Here is a 20,934-nt window from a genome sequence, read left to right on the forward strand (position 1 = left end):
CAAGCAAACTGTGTATGGCCTGAAATCGTAATATGCAAATGTATATATGTACAAATCATGTAATGATTTAAAATAAAATATCACTTTCCTCATTTTCCAGACAACCCCTTTTAAGCGGTCCTCCGCCATTTCCCAAACCATGTTTTCCTGAACTAGATCAACCTACGGAAAATTTTGAGTGCTTTCAAGACGAAGAATGGCCACAACTTGTGCAGAAAGAATCCTGGACGCAGAGTATTCCGCAAAAAGATTATTACAGATTCTTCAAACCAAGTGAATCTATAGGTAAACAAAAATAAAATTATAAATTATTAAATATAATTATAAAAGTCATTTTGTAAAGCATATGGATAAAAAATGAATAATTTATAGATTGAAAATAAATATTAATATTCGTTATATTTATTTATTTTTATACTACGCTAAAGTTTTGAATATTAAATATGTATTTTATTCACATACTAGCAAACCCGACGAACTCGTTTCGCCACCAGATGGTTTCGTGAGAAAGATGAAGAAATTTTTTGTTTGTTTCATATTTGAAAAGGAAAAATTTGATTTTATTGCACAACAGTAATGAATTTATTTCGATTACAAAAATGAAGTGTTTTGTAGATGAACTTCTCTAAGTAAATGAAAGTGAATCCGCAAATTATCTGTTTCATTGAAGTACTCTTCAGTAAACCACATTTTTTGTTTTTTGTTCTGACGTTAACACAAACAAAGCGGATGGATTTCCAACTCGTGAACAGGCAACGTATAACTGCCCATGTGAAAAACAATAATTTTCTAATAATCTATTGCGAACGCAAGGCGAACTGGAAATTGCAATCGTTTGAAGTCAAACGGAAGACCAGTCGGAATCATTGGTATGTCACCAAATCGCCAGCAATGTTTGATTGAATGGTGAAATTCAGTGCGTGTACATCATTATTCTTTGCGGCAAGAATTGCTCGTTGACCTAACTAAGCATAATTCTGATAATTCTTACTAATGTCATTACTCGAATTTTCAATTACGGTGCGTGAAGTTCCAGCAATTTTCATTAAGGCACGATGCCATGCACTGTTCGTGCGTTCTGGAGTTATTTCGTCAGGAAGGAAAACCCGACTTATTTTTATATATATGTAGATATGACAGTCTGATGTATATGAAATATGATAAAATCTGAAATTAACAGTGCGTTAAAATCATTTTTGACATATTCGAATGCGAAAGCACTTACTAAATAATTTCATTTTAACACAGTTTCAAAAAATAGTTGTCCAAATTGATAATTTTTACTTAAAAGTAATGCACTAATTTAACCCTTTCGTTATGAGCTGTAAGAGCCAGTAAATCGCCCAAGTATTTGTCATAGGAAATATTTTCAAAGTTTCCAGTCATTATCTTTTAAAATATATTTCATAATTAAAAACTACACTTCTAAAAACCTAAAAACCACAATAACAAATTAGGATTCTCAATAATTTAACTGTGAATGATAAATTTTTAAGCAAAAATCGTCACATATAATGCCGTCTATAGGCGACACTTATAGCAAAAGTATTAAAATTTCTATTATGATAACAATAAATTCAAATCTAAAACTGTGACATCAGTTATATTGTATTAACAAATGTTTAAAAATATCTCAAATCGATTTCCAGGTAGCTTTTACACTCCAACCGCTCGACATTTACGAGTAGCAGGTTTGAGAAAAAGAATTAAAAAAGTTAAAAGAGGAGGTCCAATAGGTCCTGATGGCAATTTAAGGCCTCCACCAATTTGGAACGCAGAAGATAGACAAAATGCTATTGAAGCTAAATTATTACGCGAGAAACAAGTAATAAATCAATTATATATTTATCAAAATTTATGTATTAGCATAATTTCAGTAAACTCCCAAATAGCATTAACGTTTCGAGCATTATTAAAAAAATACTGGAACCTTGCAAATATTTACACTATATATCTAACATAGTTGATTTATTTAGTTTCATTATCTAAAAAATACAAAATTATATTATACAAAATAAATAATTAATATTAACTTTTTTCACTTCTATGTCAAAAAAAATTCTTTGGTTGCGAGTTGTTAAACAAAGAGAGAAAATATTATATTTCTTTTGATGTCTTCTTTAGAATTTCGTGCAGGACCAGTATATTCATACAATGTCATTCATATTCCTTCAATACCTTTCATATATTAGAGTTTACTTGCTATTTTATTATTTATTTTTTTTATAAATAAAATGCCTAAATTATGAATTTTGTAATTACTCTATATTAAATAACATTTTTTTACAGGAAGAGGCTAAAATACCCGGTGTAATATGTTTAAGGGATTTACTTACTGGAGAATATGATAAAAAACTTTCTGCTAAAAAAGAAGCAATAGAAAAACGCAAAAGAAAAATCTTGGAAAAAAGAGAGAAAGATGCAATTAAAAAAGCATTTACCGATAAAGAGTAATAATATTTTTATATTTATAAATGTAGGAAGAAGTAGTTAAATGTGGGATAAATTACTGATTCATAACTGTTATTTTAGTCCAGTAAATTTTTCTGATAAATATTATCTCTGTTGCTTGGATTGAAAGGTTTATTGTGCGTCATAAGATCATCCCATTAAGAAATAATTCTTTATAATTTCGATACAAATTATTAATAATTTATTATCAATGTAAGCTTTTCTGTAAATTCAAAAATTTGTATTCAAATGTTAGCTAATTTTCCCATTGTTATAGGTTTATTTTTATCTATTTAATAATATTTTCATTTGTTTACCAGATATTTGACATCTCTAGAAGCCGAAGAACCGGTTGATTTAGAAAAGCAAAAAAATATTATGCAGTCAATATATGAAAATGAAATTATAACATTTAGTAAACGAGAAATTAAAAGAATCAACTATTATATACTTCAGGTGAGTTGTAATTAATATGAAAACAAGAAGTAAATTGAATAGTTTTAAAAAAAGTTTATGTGGTTTAAATGAGTATGAAGTCAATATAAAATAATTTATATTCATGGATATTTCTTACATTTGACGTTCAACCGTAGAAATTGATATATGAAATGGACCTATAAATTTCAAGTATATAATTTTTATTATTTGCATTTCTCATTCAAGGGAATAGATCAACAACATTTATCGGTATTTTCTCTCAAGTATTTCAATAAAGCAGTGAAAAAGTTGTCGGAAAAACTATTAAAAGTTGGAGGAGCAGATGAAATGCTTCAGATATCAAAACAAGAACTTAGAGACGATTTTAACTATGTAATGAGATTTTGTCTGCTTAGTTATATTCTCAGGTAATGACGTCATTGCGTTTTGTCATAGTTTCAGTTACAAATTTTACACATGTAAAAAATCATTTTTTAGAGATGAAGATGAACAAAAACGTCTGCGAATACCAGGACGACCACCTTCTTGTCAACCAATATTTGTTTTGAGAAGTCCTGTGGCATGGTCAACATCCAAAAAACTTGCATCAAATCGATTGCATGAAAGATTATTCATAACTCATCCAATTGTACGAAGAGTTATAAAATTGTGGAATGAAAAGTAATTATTATCTAAAACCGTTATAAATTGAGATATTTTCGAAATCAAATCAAAGAATTTGTCCTTTAATAGTTTTCGATTTATATGTATTTTGATCATTATTAATTCAGATATGAAAACATGTTGGTCGTGGAATGGAGTAGATTAGATGAAGATATGCCTTTACCAATGTTAGCTGATGATTTGCAGAGTAAAGTAGAACAATTATGCGAAGAAAGTAGAAAAGTAAGAAATACTATTTTTACTTTGATTTGTTTATTTGGTAACCTGCTAACTTAATAAGAACTTTGAATAATTCATATAGGAACTGCTAGAAGAATGGTTGCCAGCTGTGGCGGATATATTTTTGGAATTGAGGGACACTTGGGAACACTTGGTACCATGGCACAAGTCTTGCTCCTTAGGTAATGTCCAGGCGTTATTTAATACCGTCCACGCTGTGATGGCAGCAAACTTAAGATCAATGGTTGAAAAAACATTAATCAATATATTGAAACAATTTGAAAAATATCAGGTACGATATTTGGATCTATATTTTATATCATAATAAATTACATTGAAACAAAACATAAACCTATTTCATGATATGAATATAATCAATATTATTATATTATAACTAAAATTAATAAATTTCATAACTGGATACTTCAGAGTATCTGGACAAATCATTATTCATGATTAATTTACAAAAAGTAATAAACCAATTTCTAACCAATTGTTTAAATCATTTACTGATTCATAGGGTGGCAACCAGTTTGAAGAATATCAGGATTATCTCTTCACAAATCGTCCATTAGTTATAGTTGATGGAAATGCTGATGGCATTAAAGGGAGTCTTTGCATCAAACCCACGCTCCTAGATTTATGTACTTTGATGCATAGAATTTTCCTCGAAGTTTTAGAAGTCAACAAAAATATGCCTAGAGTTGAAATGCTACTATTTCCAGGTAAGATCGATTTTTTTTCAAAAAACCATCGAATTTTAAATAAGATCAAAAATTCTTGTAAGATCTACTTCATTTTATTTAAATCATAGAATTTCAAGATAAAGACTTTTTTATACATGCCGTGAATGAGAACGAAGCTGAAATCAATGAAATCATTCATAAAGCATCTGATATAATGGAGAAAAATGTTTGCGGTCCAATATTATATTTGACACCGGTCTATGAAAAATATATGCACATTGTCCAAGGAAAACTCTTAGCAGAAATGCAAGCGTTCTTTAAAATGGACCCCTTTCCATACTTGAAGGTAAATTTGCTTAAACAATAGTATTTAAACAAGCAAATAATAATTAATTGAGATAGGCTACTTCATTTTTTTTCTCTTTACTTATGCACCTCATGATTACCTCTAATATATGTTTTTTTATTTTCAGGATTTCACAAAGTTAATTGATGGTTATACAGACATTTTACGTGAATTGAGATTATTGAGAGAGTCAGTACCATTAAATATGATAAGTTTGAGATTAACAGATATCAATCAAGCACTTATAAACACTGTACTAAGTGTTAGACAAGCAGTCGTTGATCACTTTGTTCTTGAAAATAGGACTAAATGTAGAGAGTATGAAACTATTTTTATATTTTATAATTATAAACATATTTTTGTTGTAATAATCTTATTGTTATATTCGATTGTACGTATAGTTGGAACAGCCTCATATCCCTTACTGGTCTATTGAGATCGAATTTCTTCAAATTAGATTATTTCCAGTATTTGGAATTAATATAGTAATAGTGAAAAATATATATTCAAACCATATACAAGGCACAGGACAAAGATCCATTGCATTGTGACAAATTTGACAAAATCGCCAGAAAACAGAATCTGAATCTTATTTACTATAAAACTTTCATTATATTTATTTGAATATATATCTATATCATAGACCTACCACCAATAATAATAATTATAACATATATGTTTCATTTTACAGAATTTGCGACACATTTGACATGATGTCTGATAGAGCTGGAGTACAAACAGAAACAACTCGTGAAATTGTTGAATTGAGCAATTTTTTGACCGAATGCAGAGATGTAACTATGTATGCATTAAGAGAACAAATTAGAGCTGTTGTTGAAAGAGTTATGTTCTTAATGAGGCATGCCCACCTAGTTAGTAAGTGAATTTGTCATAATTAAAAATAAATAATTATTAATATAAGTAAATTATATTATTAAATAATTTTTCAGTTGAAGACATACAATTAAATGCGCGTGTATTCCTGTGGCCGAAGGATATGGATGCAGTTTTAGATTTAAGCGCTGCCAGATTAGCCCATCGCAAGGAACAATGCGAAGCTTCCTTGAAGTGAGTAAAGTATATTCTAATTTCAAGTAATTTTTACTCAATTTTAAATCAAAAATTATTTTTACTTTAATTTTCATTTAATTTAATTTTATTCAAAATCTTTTATCTAATTTTTACCATATGAAAGAAATAACTTTCCTTACTTTTTCAAAACCTGTTTCGAATTCAAATTAAAAATATAAAAAATATAGTTGATATTGATATAGTGATGATATAGTTGATATAGTTTAATGTATAGTGTAAATTTATTCAAATTTTAGCTTAAATAATAAGTTGCACATAGTTCAATTACATATAATTTTCCATATAATTACTGTAATAAATGAATATACGAACATTTTAGAACGAGGCGACGCGCTTTTGAAAAAAAATTAGAACGCCATAAAAAAGAATTGGACGCTTTTAAGAGAAGAGATCCTCCTTTGTTAAGTATGGAAGAATTAATAGAAAGTACATCATTGTGTGAAAGGATATTAACAAAACTTGCTGTAAGCTTAAATTATATATACATATATTTAAGAACACGAAAACAACTTGTGTCGCATTAAATAGGAAATGTAGTCTTCAGAACTGGCCAATAGAATTACTTAATCAATTACAATTGTATATATGTTCTTTGTAACTCAGTAGTTTAAAATTTGGAAAATGCTATTTTTTTATTGTAACAAACATATTTCTATGCTACATGTATTTGCATTTGCAAAAAATAATTCTTATAAAATTGATATAAAACTGAATTCTTCACAAAACTTGTTATCTTACGTTTTGGCTCCAAAACGTAGAATGAGTATTTTAGAAAATATCTGCCTGTAAGCAAAAGCTGCAAAATTTCTTATTGATATTAAGTAAATTTGCAATAAATAACGTATTTTATATATTAAATATTTATTTATTTATTATTTATTAAATTATTTATTAAATATTCCTAATTTTAGGAAGATAGAGAAGAGGCGTCTGGTATCAATGAAGAAGAAGTTTTATTAGATTATGAACCTTCAGCATTTGCTCTTCTTACAACTATGGTGACGGTTATTGAACCTTTTGATAGATTATGGCATACTGTATTGGAATTTCATCAAAAATATGATGTTTGGTAAATTTCTATAAAATAAAAAAAATGTCTATTAGTGAATGGCATCGTGCTTTAAGGCAAATTGCGGTACTTCTCTGGCAAATTGCTGGTACCGTAATTTAAAATTTTTAAAAGCACAGATGAAAATTGTTTTTTAAAATGTACCAAGATATGCAAAAATTTTTCTTTTTGGATTGTTGAACGATTAATATAACTTACCCTAATATGTTATACAAAAAATTGTCTTAATTGCAAGATATTGGAGAAGGCATAAAATTGCATTCCTTTTCTTCTTATTGCATTCATTCAAGCAAATGACAAAATTCTTTTAGATGGTAAAAATAGTTTTTACACATGCCAACCAATTTAAACCAAATATTTAAATAAATTTAAAACCTCTTTTTGCTCAATAACAATTACTTACAGTAATCATTATTGTGCTGGTGCTGTACAAGCTAATTCCGAGTTAAAATTTAATAGAATTTAATGAAAATATCTTTAACATTTTACTTTAAACTTGTTGGATCATTCCCCACGAATGAAACAATCATAAAATATGTTTAATATTGGTTATATTAATTAAAATTATACTGTAAAATATTACAATAAAATTGTTATCCATAGGTATTATGGTTCATTTAAAAACCTAGAAGCTGACCAGGTGAAAGAGGAATCTGAAACAATGTGGCGCACATTATACAAGTTATCAAAAGGATTTCAGGTATATATGTACAAGCATATTAAAAATCCAATGTCAGTTTTAGATTACAATAATAAATAATTACTAAATAATATCTAATCTACGTAACTCATCAAATTTTAGGACAGTCCTGGAGCAAGACGAGTAGCCGATATGGGAAGAGTCAAAGTTGAACGGTTTAGAACATTTATGCCTGTATTAGAGTCTATTTGTAATCCAGGCATGAAGGATAGACACTGGGAGCTTGTAAGTATATACCTTGGAATTACATTATGTCCTGCATCATTAACAGACATAGACAATCGGTATTTAATAAAAATGTATAAAATTTTGTTTTATTATGAAGATAATTTTATAGCTCCTATATTATTTGAATTGCTAGGAGTATGCTTTGTTATTACGGTACAATTTTTACAATTCATTTTTTCTAATTCATATGTTGACGATGCCTGCCATAGCCTAAATTTCACCCTTCGAATTAACATATAATTGTAAAAATGTATGACTATTGTGTATGTATAGAATGATGAAAAAAATAGCTTAATAAAAATATTGAAAATTTACATTTTTGAGAATTCGGTTTGAATTTTGTTTGAATATTGTCAATTTGTTAGCAAAGTTCGAAAAAAGTGAAGCAGCCAAATTTCTACCTCATTTATGTGAAACTTCTTTTTTTTAACTAAACTGATATGATTAAAATTCTTTCTACATAACTTCTAATGTGCTGCACTTTTCACCTTTTTTTACTCTAGGTCAGTGCAGCTTTAGGTGCAGAAGTTAATCCTGAAGAAATTACATCATTAGCTGGTATGATAGATATTGGATTACCAAGGGTGACCGATAAATTAGAAGAAATAAGCAATTCGGCAACTAAAGAATTTGCTCTGCAACGTGCGCTGACGAAGATGAAAACCGAATGGAGCGAGGTTTATTTTGAATGCATCATGTACAGGTAGATAATTTAATTTATTTTGATCGTTTTCATTTCCTTTCTTTCAAATTATGCTCTTATTGTAAAAATTAAAACTCTGACTTTGTTTTTTGAGTTTTAAGAATTGGAATACTGTGTACGCAATTGAGAGATTTGAAAGTCGGTACAATTTAAAAATATTTCTAAAGTTAAGTTTCTAAATTCTTGTCAACTATCATTCATATTTAAATGGAGCAAAGAAATGGACAAAATATAATTAATTGCATATCATTCCTTGTTGAGCATTAAGATCTCTGTAACTTGAAGGTGATTGATAAATAATCATCAATCACCCTGGATTGCTAAAACACAATTTTCATTAGGTTAATTATAATTAGGTGAATGTCTGCCATAACCAGATCGATAAAAATTTATCTAAGATATGACAACCATGAAGAAACTGCTCAATTTCAAAATCTTAATTATCTGAACATTTTGTATTTTTTAAGTCTATTTTTATACCTACAATTTTACTTGTTATCCTTTCAGGAGAGGTGTAAAAATTATTGTTTAATAATAATGATAATGAAGATACCGCGTCCTAAACTAAACGTAAAGATTATCTATTTTAAATCCATTGACCAAAATAAAATAAATATCAATACATCAAAGTAAAATATCTCATCATGCATTTATTTATAAAAGTTAATAAAACTGCGTGTAGATACGCAATAGTTATATCAATCCATCATCAAAGTACTGTTAAAATACAATATTAAATTAATATCAAAAAATAGATAGATTAATCGATAAAAAGATGTCACAAAAGAAAGTTCTCGTCAATATGTATATCAATACTATTTTTTTTATTATGTGACAAAATTGAGTTCCGTGAGATTCATAAAACTCACTATGATAAATGGCCTAAATGAGTTCTTGGTTTCAATTATGCATTTTAGAAACAAAATTTTAATTATAATAATTAAAATTTTCTAATTCAAGTGTATTTACTCATTACTAGAGATACAAATTGTTCGATTTTATCGAGTTTAGAAGATATTCAAACACAATTGGATGACCATATTTTAAAAGCTCAAGCCATGAGAGGATCACCGTATATAAAAGCTCTAGGTCGCCTGGCTTATGACTGGGAAGAAAAATTAGTTAATATGCAGGACATATTAGACGCTTGGTTATTGGTATGAAATAATTACAATAGTTTCATCTTAAAACCATATCTGTATTACACTAGTTTAAAAGTAATTTATATCACAATGATGATCTACAATTAATATTTTTTATATTATTCAGTGCCAAGCCACATGGATGTATCTAGAATCTATATTCAGTTCGGAAGACATCATGAGACAAATGCCAACGGAGGCCAGAAATTTCAAACAGGTGATTAGTATTTATATGCAATGACCAATTAAATTATATAATGATATCATTTATTTTAATGTTGAAAAACTAGGTTGACAAGAGTTGGAGGGATATAATGGCAGCCACCACTAAAAATCCTCATGTATTAACTGCTACAGACTACCCAAATCTTCTAGAAATTTTAAGAAATAATAATGTAATGCTTGATGGAATACAGAAAGGTCTAAATGATTACCTCGAAAAGAAGAGATTATTTTTCCCAAGGTATACAAATTGTATTAAATTAAGTACTGTTTGATATTACCATGATGCAAATAAAAAATTTCAGAAACATTTTATAGCAGTAAAGTGTTTTTGGCAATATAAAAAGTAAATAACTTATAAAAATAATAACCGATATCAAATATTGTTGTTAGATTTTTCTTTTTATCCAATGACGAATTATTGGAAATATTGTCGGAAACAAAAGATCCCACACGTGTGCAGCCTCATCTTAAGAAATGCTTTGAAGGTATCGATAAACTAAATTTCAATGAAGAAATGGAAGTTGAAGCAATGGTTTCTGCTCAAGGAGAAATTATCAAATTAAGTGGAAAAATTATTCCAGCAGATGCTAAGGTAAGATATTTTATTGGCAAATAATAATCAAGCGTTATATATTTATCTCCGTCGGAAGATTTTTTTCTGTTTTATGCAGTCATATCCTTTCAAAGGTTCTTGTTGTTAAAATTTGTGGACCTTCATTTATAGAGTATATAGCATACAACAGAATGGAACTATTAATTAATTATTATTAAATATTGACCACTAAATGAACTTCAATGGTGTTTTTAATATAACTAAACATCATCACAATTGAAATATGTACTGTACATATTTTTCCGATGCGATTTATATCAAAGTTACTTGCTTCTTAAAAATACTTAGCTTTTATCAAATTTTAAATAATAAAAATGGATAGTACAAAAGCTCAAAAGTAGCAAGCAAATAGCAGAAATTTATGATAGTGATTGATAATATTATAGTAGATACAAATCTTCTCATATTCGTCTTTACTAACAGTAAATGATAAAATTTTATATTAATGCAGTATTTATATTTTACCCTCACTTAAGGGATTGGTAGAAAAATGGCTTGCCCAAGTCGAAATTCAAATGATAAATTCCCTAAAGGACGTAATGGAGGCTGCGGTATTAGCATACTCACCAGAAGAAAGAGCCGAATGGGTTCTAAAGTGGCCTGGTCAGATCGTACAAGCTGGCGATTGCATTATATGGTCAGCTGAGGTATTTACTTTTCACTTTTTTAGTTTACATCGCAACTGAAATAATATATTATCTAAGAACAACCGATTAATAAGTTACACACTTCACGAAGATTTTAGTGCATGTATTATTTGATAAAATAATAAAAATATTTATCTTATTTTTTACATATCTGTACAGGCAAGTGAAGCTATTGAAAAAAATAGCTTGGTAGAATACGTTGAGCTTTTAGGAACACAAATAGCTGAAATAGTTGTTTTAGTGCAAGGCACCTTAACTCGCAATACTCTAGCCACTGTTGAAGCTTTAATAGTATTGGACGTGCACGGTAAAAATAGTCACATAAATTAAATTGTTTGATTTTTACTTAACTAATAATTCATATATTTTTATCAAGCTCGAGATGTGACTTGCCTTCTCCGTGACTTGCATGTGCAGTTTGTTGGAGATTTTCAATTTTTGGCACAATTCCGTTATTATTGGGATAAAGAAACCAAATTGGTTGAAACCAGAATGGTATCTACAACAGTGATGTACGGTTTTGAATATTTAGGAAATGTTGGCAGATTGGTTGTAACACCTTTAACAGACAGGTGTTTCAGGTAAAATTGAGTACAATAAAATTCTTAAACGACTAGCTCAAGAAACATATGTTTGCATAAATTACAGGACTCTTATGGGTGCTCTGAAATTAAATTTAGGAGGAGCTCCTGAGGGTCCGGCTGGTACTGGCAAAACAGAAAATGCAAAGACTTGGCAAAAGCTGTTGCCAAAAAGTGCGTTGTGTTTAATTGTTCGGATGGGCTTGACTATAAAGCCTTAGGAAAATTCTTCAAAGTAATGTTTACATCATTATCTTACAATTAAAAAAATCTATTTGCAAATCACAATAATAAATAAGACCCAATTCCTTCATTAGGGTTTAGCTCAAGCTGGAGCTTGGGCATGTTTTGATGAATTCAACAGAATTGAACTAGAAGTACTTTCTGTAGTAGCCCAACAAATTTTATGCATTCAACGCGCAATCACAGCTAAGCTGGAAAAATTTGTTTTCGAAGGTACTGAATTGTTCTTGGATCCCACGTGTGCTGTGTTTATCACTATGAATCCAGGGTAAATTAAAATAAATCGCACCTAAAATTAATGCACAAGAATCCAATTATGTACATATTGTAATATTTTATTTTGATAATGTTAATACTTTATGATCTTAAAAGTATATATTTTGAAAACGAAATTCTATTCCGACAGAGCCGTGTAAATAGAATTCAAGCTTTCATTATAATCGAAAGAGATAAAATAGTTTTTAATATAAAATTTACTAACATCAATGCACAAATCATCAAGATAATAAGAATCCTATTGGCAAAAAAATTGAAGCGATCTAAAACGATAAATGAAACCACACAATATATTTTTTAATATTATTATATTGCATTCGCATTGTTCTGTTAGAACCAAATTATAACTTTCAATTTGTTTTGAAGTTGAAATGTTTTCTTCACTGTGGAAAAATGTGCTATAGGTGTAATAATAGTATTTCTAACTCAATCAAGATTAATTCAAATGTTTTTGAATATTCAGTTATGCGGGTCGTCAAGAACTACCAGATAATTTAAAAGTACTTTTCCGGACAGTGGCTATGATGGTGCCTGATTATGCAATGATTGGCGAAATAACATTATACTCTAATGGTTTTGTTCAAGCTCATAGGTTCGTAATTAATTTTACGCTAAATGAAATGAATTAGTTATTTTAGCATCGACAGCTTTGTCTCGTTTCATAGATAAAGCATTTGTTTTGCTTCATACACTGCACAATAACGAATCTTTCATTTAAAACTGGTTAATACCAAATTAGCATTATTGTTGTCATATTGTTATTTTTAGCCTATTTGTCTATCTAGTTTATCTTATGTTTAACGCATAAGTAATAGATCATATTTTTATCATTATTGATAACAAATTGTTTCACTGCAATATAAAGCTTAGCTCAAAAAATCGTCGCAACCTATAAACTTTGCTCCGAGCAACTTTCATCTCAAAATCACTATGACTACGGAATGAGAGCCGTGAAATCAGTACTTCTAGCATCTGGTGCTTTGAGACGTGCTTATCCTCACATACCAGAAGCCAAACTTGTGTTAAGAGCTATTGTGGATGTAAATTTACCCAAATTTTTGGCTCAGGATATATCTTTGTTCGAAGGAATTTATTCAGATTTGTTCCCTGGTGTTGAGCTACCTCAGGTATAATCTTTCAAGCAAAATTCATTTCATTTCCAAAATCGTTACTTATAATTTAACGTATAACTATTTCAGCCTGAACGCGAAGATTTGATAAGAACATTAGGTACTGTTTGCGAAGCTCGTAATTTACAAAATACATTTTGGTATGCAGAGAAAATGTTACAGGTAAGAAAGACTGGTAACAATTTTTCTCACACTTTAATTGATAAATTATAAACGTTCTTTATCACCTTCATCATCTTCTAAACAAAATATTTTTTTGTATGCTCAAAAGCTTAATTATGTAAAATAAAAATCATGAATCAAAGTCAGAACAAATATAGTAAATTTATCGATAAAAAAAATCAACTTTCTAAAGAAACAGTTCTAATTCAAATCACATTTTAATAATATTTTTAACTATTTTTGTAAGAACTATTATAAAATTGTGATTATTATAAAATTTTTTATTTAGCTGTATGAGATGATTTTGGTGCGTCATGGTTTGATGATTGTGGGCGATCCTTTAGGAGGAAAAACGTGTGCTTACCAAAATTTAGCTTTGGCTTTGAAAGAAATTCAATTGCTTGAAGCAAAGAGTAAAATGAAGGAATTTCAAACAATTTTTAGGTACCAAACTAATATTTTTTTAAAGTAATGGAAAGAAAATTTAATATTTTTATTTAAACAGAATAATAAACCCAAAAGCAATTACTATGGGCCAACTGTATGGTTGTTTTGACCCAGTGTCTCATGAATGGACAGATGGAGTACTAGCAAATACTTTTCGTGAATTTGCTAACTCAACTTCTACAGAGAGAAAATGGATTTTATTTGATGGGCCCGTCGATGCTGTGTGGATTGAAAATATGAATACGGTGTTAGATGACAATAAAAAATTATGTCTTATGTCCGGAGAAATTATTCAAATGAGCGGTAAAATGAATTTGATTTTTGAGCCAGCTGATCTCGAACAAGCTTCTCCAGCCACTGTTTCGAGGTGAGTAATTTAAATAAATTACTTTATTATTTACTAAAAACCAATGTTTAAAATATAATATAATTTTTATATTCATTATACAGATGCGGCATGATTTTTATGGAGCCTAAAATGTTGGGATGGGTTCCGTTAAAAGACTCATTCAATAATATTTTAGCGAAGAAATTAATACCAGAACAGTTCGAAATTTCAGATGAAATCATGAATTGGCTAATACCTGCCTGTCTTAGTTTTGTTGCAAAATGTAAAACTTTTGTTCAAACTTCACCTATGCATCTATTTGTTGTAAGTAAACGTGAAATTGAACGTTTTAAAATATAAATTATTAAAAAATATGAAGTCCACAAAATTGTTTCAAAAAAATATTTGTATTTTTAAAGTCAAAGACCATTTTTCATTGTAGTATATTTTGAAAAATTTGTAAATTGAACGTATAGTATTATATTAATCTATACAATACTTAATAATACTTAAGAATCACCTGAAGTTATCAAAAGTATTTAAGTTATATACTATTCACCAAAATAATAGCATTGAGAGAATATTAATTGTAGTGTTATTAGCAGAACCCTAACAAAGCAAATTTAATATATCTAATATAATAATAATAATATAATAATAATATAATATAATATAATATTTTCTATAATAATAATTTTATATTCTATTCAAAATAATAAATACGATCACAATCACTTTAATTTTTAGTCCTTCACGAGACTCTACAGTTGTTTATTAGAAGATGAATCTCAAGTTGCCACAGTTTGGTTACAATGTGCTATACTCTTTAGTACAGTGTGGGGTATTGGAAGTACATTAACAGGTGATTTTAGTAATTATATATATATATATATATATATATATCGTAATCTAATTGTTTACTGATTGTTTATATATAATTTAATTACAGCTGATAGCAGAGTCTTGTTCGATGACTTCTTTCGACGTCTATTAGCGAATCAAATTGAAAAATATCCTAGATGTGATTTGTTCAAATTGGCAAAAAATCAATTATTTCCAGATCGGGATATAGTATTTTCATTCCAGTTGACTAAATCAGGGCAATGGGCACCTTGGCTAGAAGGAGCATCGCCGGCTCTACCTCCAAATGCAAGAGTAAGTTATTTCAACTTATGACTGTATATATACACACACATTTTTATGTGCTTTATGGAAAATCTATTATATTTGTATAATTAGACTACCATATATCTAGTCACTACAGCATAACTTAACGAAGTTGTGATTGGATTAAACTGAACCAAACTCAGATAGCACCAAGAAAGGACTCGGTGCGATCAAGAATTTGATTTGCTCTAATTTTGCTCTCTTTTATATAAAATTTCAGTTCTTTTGAACTAAAAAGATTCTCGAATGATCTTAATGAGCCTGTAAAAGATTTTAAAAAAAGTCCAAGGTGGTTAGAAGGAGTTGAATTACTAACACGTACACAAGAAACATATCAATATTTCTAATATATTATATATTAAATATCAAATTATTTATATTTGAATATATAAATCAAGTTAAAGTGTCTTTATTCGACGCTGCAAGATATTATAACACATCGAAAAATCAGTTCATTAAAACGTCCAGAGACTATTTTCATTATATCACTAGCTGTACCCGTTCACGCTTTGCCGTGATTTAGTATTAAAAGTTAAACAAATGCATATGTGTATTTGTTACATTTAGTTTAACGTTACTACTGTCTAATCAACAATTTACCTATTCAACAATTTATCTACGAATTTACCTATAAACTTGTTAATCAATCTATCATTTTACCGACTTACGAATTTACCTTTCAACCTATTTACCTATCAACCCGTTTCACATGTCTACCAATTTTCCTGTCAACCTGTTTATTCGTCTTGTTATTTGTCTACCTACCAGATTTCCTGTCTACCATTTTACATATTCTCAAGCTATCCAACAAATTACCTTTTCACCAATTTACTTGTCTACCAATTCACCTGTCTATCAATTTACCTGTCTACCAATTTACATATCGACCTGTTTATCCGTACACCATTTTAACTGTCAACCAATTTACCTGCTTTCCAATTTACCTGTCATCCCGTTCTAAATGTCTACCAATTAACCTGTTCAATAATTTACCTGTTGAACAATTAACCTGTTTAACAATTTGTCTACTAATGTACCTATCAACCTGTTTATCAATCTACCATTTCACCGGCCTACAAATTTATCTCACATCCTGTTCTACATATCTACCAATTAAGCTGTCAACCTGTTTATTTATCTACATATTCGTCTATCTACCAGTTCTTCTCTCTACCATTTTACATATCCTCCAATTTACCTGTCCACCAGTTTACCTTTATAAATTCTCTAATTCACCTTATTTATTTACGCTTTATGAACAAATTAAAGCTCAAATTGATTCCACGTTTTAGTTAGAAAACGTTTGTATGTGAAAAAAAAGGCTGTTTTTAGGGTTTTCCCGGCAATTATTCGATTTTGTCTCGCTGTAAGAACCATCCTTGGACTTCAACGAACATTTAAAAAAAAAAATTGGCCAAATTAGTCCAAGCGTTGTTGAGTTATGCGCTTACCAACACATTTTGCTATCCATTTTTATATATAAGAAGATAGAATAGATATTGTGATAGACTTTAAGCACATATGAAATATATTTTTATATATATATTGGCGTATCCAATTTACAAACTAGCTGTAAGTGGAATTCTGTCTTAAGGCAATTAGGGCATCGTGCCTTAAGGCAAATTGCTGGAACTTCCCGTACCAAAAATTATTATTTTTTTTTTAAAAACGATTAACATTTTTGAAAAAAATTGCTTCGAAAAAATAAGATTTTTGAGAAACTATAAATTTGACAAAAAATTACTTTTTTTTGAAAAAAAAAAAATGAAAAAAAAAATATTAAAATTTTTTTTTTTTTAAATCTTTTTTTGAAAAAAAAAAATGTTTTCTTTATTTTGACATATGTTGGAAGATCTGAACTTTTTTTCAAAGCCATCGTACTGCTTTAGCTGCATAGAGACAAAATATAAAGCGCGGAAGCGCCGCGTCGCTGTCTAACGGATAACATTGGTACACAACCCATAGGAATGGAAACAAAATTTATACTTATTGTTAAAATCTCTATAAATTATCTGATAATTTGATGTGCATATGTCTAATGATCATTTTTGACCGCCAAATGGCATTTTTTTTTACTTTTTTCGTTATATCTCCGAAACCGCTAAACCTGCCCTTATAAAAATCAAATCTTCATCTTGTCAATACAAGTAAAATGTTTTTTGAATTATTAAAATCGGACGTTCCGTTCTATTAAAAACTGAGGTACCGTTTTTGGCACTTTTTGCCCCATATCTTCGGAATGACTGGACCTACCTCCGCGAAAAACTAATCAGCACGTCTCCTTATCAATACGGATCGAATGTTTTTTAAATTATTCAAATTGCTTCATCCGTGTTCCCGAAATCGTCGACGAAAATTTGTATCCGCACACACATACATACTACGCACACACACACACACACACACACATACATCCATTTTTTTTAAGGTATGCCAAAATATTCAGAAACCTCTGAAACGTAAAGATATATAAAAATTTTCATTTTTTTCGATTCCTATAACTTACCCTACGGGAAGTTAATTAATAGAGTTCGACTGAATTTTGGTGTTTTGTCCTATAATTATTTTATTTCAAAATTGGTATTTTATAGATATCTGCAGAAAAACCAGTCGTAAATCTATTTTTCGTCTATTTTAAGTTTGTAGTATTAATTTTCACCAACTTTCTAGAACATTTTATTTTCAATTATATTGTTAATTATTAATCATAGGTGTCAGAACTCATGGTAATGACCAGCGAGTCTGTCTGCACGCGGTACTTCGTGAATATGATGCTGGCCAGTAAAATACCAATGGTCATTTGTGGTCCTACCGGTACTGGAAAAAGTGCGGTTGTTCAAGATATGCTGCTTAGTTTGCCAAAAGAAAGTTTTTACCGAATGTTATTAATTTCTCAGCACGGACTACAGCACAAGCCGTAAGATATAATATAATTAGCCTGTATAATTAAAAAACTGTATATTTAAAAACTATCGAACTTTAAATGCTCAATTAAAAAATGTTATGTTTAAGCTTCATTGTGATTCGAAATAAACTGACGAAATATTCTTACGCAAAAAATGGTTCATATTTTTGTATCTGTTTTTTAATGTTTCGCCTAATGAAAGCAGTTGTTACATATGGTATTATCAAATAGCATTTATCCAAAATTTCAGACTCAAGAATTAGTTATGTCAAAATTAGACAGGCGTCGCAGAGGTGTTTTCGGGCCCACATTAGGAAAGCAAGTAAATAGTTTTTGTAAACATAATATTTTGAATTCAATATCAGTTTAATATAAATAACCTAATAATCCTTAAATTTAAGTTTTGAAACTAAATTAAATTTCAATTCTTCTTCGGTTAGTGCGTATTGTTCGTGGATGACTTAGGAATGCCAATGCGTGAGATTTATGGTGCCCAACCACCTTTGGAATTATTGAGAACGTTATTAGATCATGGTCATTGGTCTGACCTTCATGATACTACAAGGATTGACTTAGTTGATATCGTAAGACTAACTATTTATAAATCTCTTCATTCCACAATAAAAATCCATATTATTTCATTCCAATAGTTATTTGTATCCGCGATGGGTGTACCTGGAGGTAGCAATTATGTTGATGGTCGACTACTGAGACATCTACATATTGTTACAGTGGATTCCTTTGAAGATGCGACTTTAAATAGGATTTTTGTTGCTATTATGGATTGGCACTTTGCAAAAGGATTTCTGGAAGCTGTGACTAGACTATCGAAAGTAAGTCTTGTGGTGTATGTAAAGAAATTTATTTATTTATTTATTTATTTATTTATTTAAATATATAGCCCACAGATTTCTCAAGAGGACTCAAAAATACAATTATTTGACATAATGAATAACAATTAAAATATACACAAAATTACAATATATAGTTAGTAACATAAAATGCTAAGATAAAATTTCATATAATGCAGAATGTAACAATAATATTTATAAACAGAAAATAATAAGATATTTGAAAGAAAATAAAAAGATTAACTTGTGCAGATGGAGATTATTTATGCGCATAAGAGAACACGAATGAATAAGAGAAAAGAGTAAACATTATTTTCTTAAACTAATGTTTTTGATATTAAATAGATAAATTAAATGCGGTGTTCTCAAACATTATTACTATTATATATCTTTAAAACACAATTTTCACAATCTTTTGGTATTATTTCATTGTAGTTTCTGGTTTCTGCTACTACTGAAGTTTATCGTGCAGCAATGGCAAATTTTTTGCCAACTCCTGCTAAATGCCACTATACGTTTTCACTTAGAGATTTTGCTAGAGTAGTTAAGGGAGTTTTATTAGTACTGCTTCAAGGATGCAAGATCCCGATAAAACTGATTAGGCTATGGGTGCATGAAACTTACCGTGTATTTTATGACAGGTAAGCCAAAATCAAAATTTTATATAAGCCCGACAAAACTCAAGGGTCGTATAAGCTGTTGTAATTAACAACCCAAACAGTGGTCCCAACTAATCTTATCAAATATTGCTTCCTGCTAAAAATGCTTACTGAAAATTAAAGTCTAAAATTTAAATGAAGTCAATATATGAGATGAAATCAGATGAATCAAATTTTTGAATTTGTAGTAAATTTTTCCCGAATTTGATAAGAATTCTCTCAGTTTATTTAGCTGAATTTCTACCTATAATAATTTCCCCAGGTTAATTGATGAACCAGATAGAGCTGCTATGTTCAAAATTGTGAAAAATGCAACCTATTCCTCATTCAGACAACATCGGGATAAAGTAGCTGCACATTTATTAGGTGAAGATGAAGTAGAAGTAGAAGACAGGCATCTCAGAGATTTGCTTTTTGGAAATTACATGTATCCAGACCAAGATCCAAAAATTTATGACGAAGTAGGTTAACTTAATATAAAAATAATTTATGGATATAAATCAGAGGGACAAGAATCCCAACTCACTATTTAATTAGCAAATTTAAGTGATTTGTTTTTTATAAATTTAAATTTTAATTTAAAAATTTACAAAATATTCGAAATATGATACATTATTTACTGCGTCTCGATAAATAACGTACTTCATTACTTTAAATCTACCGTTTCAAAAAATTATTGGTTTGTGGTTATTACTTCTTTTTACAAAATGATCAAATGTAGGTGATTTTTCTTAATATAAATATTTGGTTATGACAGTCCAAGACTTGGATGATATGTACGATAAAATGGTGTATTATCTTGGGGAGTATAATGCATTGTCCAGCGCTCCTATGAATTAGTACTATTCAGATTTGCAATGGAACACGTATCTAGAGTTTCTAGAGTTTTACAAGTGCCCAAGGACATGCCTCATGGTGGGAATTGGTGCAGTGGCAGAAAAAAGTGCGGTTAAATTGGCTGCT

General features: G+C 29.2%; 1 protein-coding gene across 1 annotated transcript in view; it reads left to right on the forward strand.

Annotated features, from left to right (window-relative positions):
• LOC113374860 (dynein heavy chain 3, axonemal-like) overlaps window positions 1-20,934 on the forward strand; it is a 38,985-nt gene that overhangs the window by 916 nt on the left and 17,135 nt on the right. Inside the window, 25 exon segments of the mRNA XM_026614822.1 lie at window positions 101-285; window positions 1,650-1,825; window positions 2,290-2,450; window positions 2,772-2,802; window positions 3,115-3,296; window positions 3,367-3,549; window positions 3,660-3,774; window positions 3,854-4,063; window positions 4,292-4,496; window positions 4,586-4,803; window positions 4,931-5,121; window positions 5,495-5,679; window positions 5,754-5,871; window positions 6,215-6,359; window positions 6,807-6,964; window positions 7,568-7,664; window positions 7,767-7,889; window positions 8,396-8,595; window positions 9,575-9,752; window positions 9,865-9,954; window positions 10,028-10,200; window positions 10,353-10,554; window positions 11,052-11,222; window positions 11,382-11,529; window positions 11,599-11,803. Of these exon segments, the coding sequence (XP_026470607.1) occupies window positions 101-285; window positions 1,650-1,825; window positions 2,290-2,450; window positions 2,772-2,802; window positions 3,115-3,296; window positions 3,367-3,549; window positions 3,660-3,774; window positions 3,854-4,063; window positions 4,292-4,496; window positions 4,586-4,803; window positions 4,931-5,121; window positions 5,495-5,679; window positions 5,754-5,871; window positions 6,215-6,359; window positions 6,807-6,964; window positions 7,568-7,664; window positions 7,767-7,889; window positions 8,396-8,595; window positions 9,575-9,752; window positions 9,865-9,954; window positions 10,028-10,200; window positions 10,353-10,554; window positions 11,052-11,222; window positions 11,382-11,529; window positions 11,599-11,803 (4,050 nt within the window).

The sequence above is a fragment of the Ctenocephalides felis genome, unplaced genomic scaffold, assembly GCF_003426905.1.
Source record: "Ctenocephalides felis isolate EL2017-DRISC unplaced genomic scaffold, ASM342690v1 CF-g0.4_SCAFFOLD_01886, whole genome shotgun sequence".
Classification (NCBI taxonomy): Eukaryota; Metazoa; Arthropoda; class Insecta; order Siphonaptera; family Pulicidae; genus Ctenocephalides; species Ctenocephalides felis.